Source organism: Nicotiana sylvestris, chromosome 4, assembly GCF_000393655.2.
Source record: "Nicotiana sylvestris chromosome 4, ASM39365v2, whole genome shotgun sequence".
Lineage (NCBI taxonomy): Eukaryota > Viridiplantae > Streptophyta > Magnoliopsida > Solanales > Solanaceae > Nicotiana > Nicotiana sylvestris.
The window spans coordinates 102,917,692-102,922,136 of NC_091060.1; the positions used below are offsets into that span (position 1 = coordinate 102,917,692).

General features: G+C 35.3%; 1 protein-coding gene across 1 annotated transcript; it reads right to left on the minus strand.

The window, feature by feature from the left end:
* Window positions 1-3,444: 3,444 nt before the first annotated feature.
* Window positions 3,445-4,080, minus strand: LOC138889927 (rRNA-processing protein EBP2). The gene has a single exon (XM_070173273.1). It carries the CDS (start codon window positions 4,078-4,080, stop codon window positions 3,445-3,447), a length of 636 nt encoding a protein of 211 aa, XP_070029374.1.
* Window positions 4,081-4,445: the final 365 nt, after the last annotated feature.

Sequence of the window (4,445 nt, forward strand, 5' to 3'; positions counted from 1 at the left end):
TAGTATTGTTTTCACAAGTTTCCTCTTTGTTTCCTATCTCTTGATTCACACAACTATTAATATCTCATGCCTTAGCTCCTTGCTCTTGTCGTTGTAGTCGGATGGCATGTTCAACCTTGTTTTTCTTTGGTTTTTTCGGCCACTAGTTTGATACCATATAGGTTTGAAGATCACATTGGATTTCTTTTTGGGAAGCTTCTTCTGTTTGCTGGGGATTTTTTTTTGGAGGTTCTAACATTAATGTCTTGGAATTCTTCCATTTTCTCTTTATGTTGGATGGCCACATCTCTTTGAGTAGCTTCCTGATTTTGAGTTTGGCCTTCCTCTTGATCCACTGTTTGTAGGTCTTTTTGAGCTACTTTTGAATTAGAAGCAGTCTTGTCGCCCCCTCCCCTTATTTTCCTTTGTATTTTGATTGCTATTTTCAGTTATGTCCTGTTCTGTTGTGACTAACATGGTCTTCCCAGCATTATTTGCTCCAATACTCAACTTTTGCATCCAAACCTTATTTGTCTTGGAGCATGTTGCATTCTTTATTGCATTTTGATTTTCAACCTTAGCTTCTGCCTCATTTTTCCTTGTATCCTCACAATCATCATTCTTTTTGTTTTCAGCAAATCTACATTGGATTATTGAATGTCCCAACATTTTACAATATCTCAAATATTTAGGGACATTCTCATATTCCAGTTTTTGAGTGTATCCTTTCCTTGGAATTGAGTCGTCCTCTGATCCCACAAAAACATAAATTAATTTTGGCTTCGTAAGGTCAACTTCTACTCTCACGTTTGCCATACTAGGCCTGGTTATATTGTCGGTGGCAACATCCATAGATAGAGGAGTACCAACAGGACCAAGTATTTGTTTCACATAGTTTCAAGTATGACAATGAAAAGGTAGACCTAAGCACTCACACTGGAACTATGGGAGAATCCTCGTCGTGTTTAAAATCCGGAAACCATTTTTCTAGCCACATAATTTGGCCTTCAATTTCTATTGATCGTCTCCACCACACTCTCTTGAAGTCATTTCATTAGAGAAATTTATAAATACGGTGCGAAAATCATATACACATATTTTAACATTACCTTTAACAAAGATTTTCTCAGCGAAGGAAGCTCGAATCATTTCTATTTGAGGTCTAGTTCTCAAGAATTTGCCAACAATTGTTAACTTGCATTCTTCTGCCATCACTCCATAATAGTCACTAGCTTTGAATATTACTGTTGGCATCCCATTATGAGTAGTGTATCGAGCTTTGACATCGGCATTTCCATGGCGATTTGGGCTAGGGCCCGGAGTCGTTGGGGCTTTCAAAGCAGCAGCTTAACTTGAATTCGATAATATATCTTCTCCATAAGTAGTATTCCCAGCTAGAGGGGCTGGGATTTCATCTGGACGTGACGGTACATTGCCGGCTGGCGTCCCATCGCACCCGTCGCTTGAAGAGGGCTTTTTTTTACCCTTGGAAAATAGCGTCTATTTTGTACGGAGAGCTTTTATTTTTAACGTGACCAACTAACCCCTGCACTCACATACGGCATTCCCCATTTTGATACTAGTTCGTGTACCGCCACCCTTTATATTCAACAGCAACAAAACTGACGAGTATGAACTTTTTATCGGTTGAACATTTTATACAAACAAAACTACTTTTAGAGCGTGTTTGGTACGAAGGAAAATATTTTTTATGGAAAATATTTTCATGGAAAATGAGTGGTTATATCACTTATTTTCCATTATTTGGTTGGTGAGTTTAGTTAGAGAGCAGGAAATATTTTTTATTTTTTTATGCTACTCGCATCACCCTCCCTTCCTCCAAGTCTCTAAAAATCACACAAACCTAAAGAAACTAATGCGTTGCTTTACTTTTTTAGGTAAAAATAACGTTGAAATTTGTGCTCCATAACTAAAAAGCAATACTCTTTTTTTGGTTGAAAGAAAATTATTATTTCTACAACATGAAAATAAAGTACTCATTTTATTATTAAAAAAAAGAAACTACTTTTTGTACACCATGAAAAGAAAATTCTTTTTCTATTGAAATAAAAAAAAATACTTTTTTAAAATGAAAAAAATAATTTCTTATATCATGAAAAAAAATACTCATTTGTTGAAATGAAAAAAACACTATTTGTAACATGAAAAAAAGTATTATTAATAATATTTTTATTTAGGGTGGGGAGGGGATGGGGTAAAAATGTTTGGGTTTAGGCGCTGGGGCTGGGGTTGGGGTTGGGCAGTTGAGTTGGTGGGGGTTGGTGGGGATGGGGAATAGGGTGGGGAAGGTTGAGAAGAAGTTTTGAAAAATGTTTTCCTCTCTCTTAATAGGAAAAATATTTACCTCCAATTAGAGGAAAATGAGTTCATGAGAAAAATATTTTTTAAAACATTTAGGCCAACCAAACATGAGAAAATTAGGAAACATATTTCGAAAAATATTTTCCTTCGTACCAAACACACTCTTAATTGTTTATGTCATACCAAATTGACACTTCAACTTCTTTAGGTTTTTCTAATTAATGTTACCGTAGGGCAAATAATCTCTACAATTAGTTTTAAGTATATTTTTCTGGTACACCAAAAATATAAATCTTGAGTTATATACATTTATTTATAGAAAACAAAACCAATCGATCAAAATCAATCAATATGGAATTAAATCAGTAGATGGAACTTGCTTTTCAACAGTACCATATGAATTGAAAATATCGTGACATTGATGTGTAGAAATTCTAAATTAAGTCCTAGCCTGTGGACATAGGAATTACATGCATGGCCATGGCCATGATCAGCTTCAAATATATATAGTTTTCCCAACTTATAAAAACACAAATCTTTCCTTTTTTAATACAAGCATTATTTTCTTTTATCACAGGCTCCCTAAAACTTGAAAATTTCCAGATGTAGCTAAATGAAAAATTATATTTTGGCTAAATACTTGCATGCGCCAATTATGTACCAAAACCACGATTTAGTTATACTTGTGGATTGTGTCTAAATACCTAACCTCTTACACACCTTCACATTCTTTCTTTAGGGGTGGCAGTGGATGAGGTCAATCAGATTAGAGGAGGAGTCATAATTTGAAGTTTATGAATTCAGAAATTTAGTCCTTTTAAATTATTGAGGATTCCGTCAAAGCCATAGCCGACACACTAGCTCTATCCCTAGATGAGACAGTGGCAGAGTTACTTGGTACGAAGAGAGTTCAATCGAATTCCTTTTATCTGACAATATACTATGCAAATATTAAGATAAAAGTAAATATATTGAATCTCAAGTGTGACACTCTTGCCATTTTTTTTCAAGTTAGAAGTTTCGGGGCCGCCACGGGTGGGGAGGAAGGTGGAAAGTAGCTAGGGTTTCATTGAACAGCAGAAACACAAGAAAACTCAATAAAATTAAGCGCAACAAAAGAAAGAGAGAAATGCAAAGAAATGATCAAAGTTTAGCTTTGTTGAATGAAGTTGGAGAAGCATGAAGCAAGAACACCTTTTTCAAGACTTTGATGAGAACCACTAAGCTTGGCCTTTTGCTGGCTTTGGATAGACTCAAAGCTTGACCACATTTGAATTCCACCATTCTTCCTGGGGAAATTAGACCCTGCTTTGTATCTTTCCCACAACACCTTGTCATAATTTGGTTGGATTCTTCATTGAAATTCTCCCATAACATATCCATTTTCTCCTCCTCTTCTTCTTCTTCTTCTTCTTCTTCTTCTTCTTCTTCTTCTTCTTCTTCTTCTTCTTCTTCTTCTTCTTCCTCTTCATGATTATCACTTTGTTCATCTTCAATCATTCTCTTCATCGCTGCAGCACCTTCTATGTATGAGAAACTCTTTCTTTGGTTAATATAGTTGGACTTGTTGGATATTAATAGAGACATGTCAAATTTTTCTTCATGATCAACTTCTTTCTTTGTAGATGCAATATGATCATTTCTAGGGTTTTTTTCGAGGCGACCGGAGGCAATGGATGTTGTCCTCCATAAAGGTGGTGATTCAATGAAACATGGTGGTGTATTGGTGATTGTTGGGAAGCTAAAATCCTCTTGTGGAGAAAGAGAAGGAAGAGCCATGGTTTGTCTTGCTATGGTGTTTGTAAATAAGACTATGAAAAAAGTATTATTTGGGTGGTTTTGTTTTGGTGGGGAATGTTTTGGGGTTGTTTGTATTTTGGGGAAAAGTTTTAGTTCAACTACTTCAATCTTGTTCTTCAATATTTTCTTTTATATGAAGAATATAGGAGTGTACACGGGTCCCATTTTTTACAACTGTGGTTGTACAATTAATATTTCCATGAATTATTTATTTCTTTACCAAGTATTAGGGATATATATTGTAGGGCTTAAAAAGATTAAAGTTTGGTCATTACTTGAGACAGGTGATTATCCCCGTAGTATTGAATCAATTAATTTCTGAGAGCATGGATTAGTGCAATTCC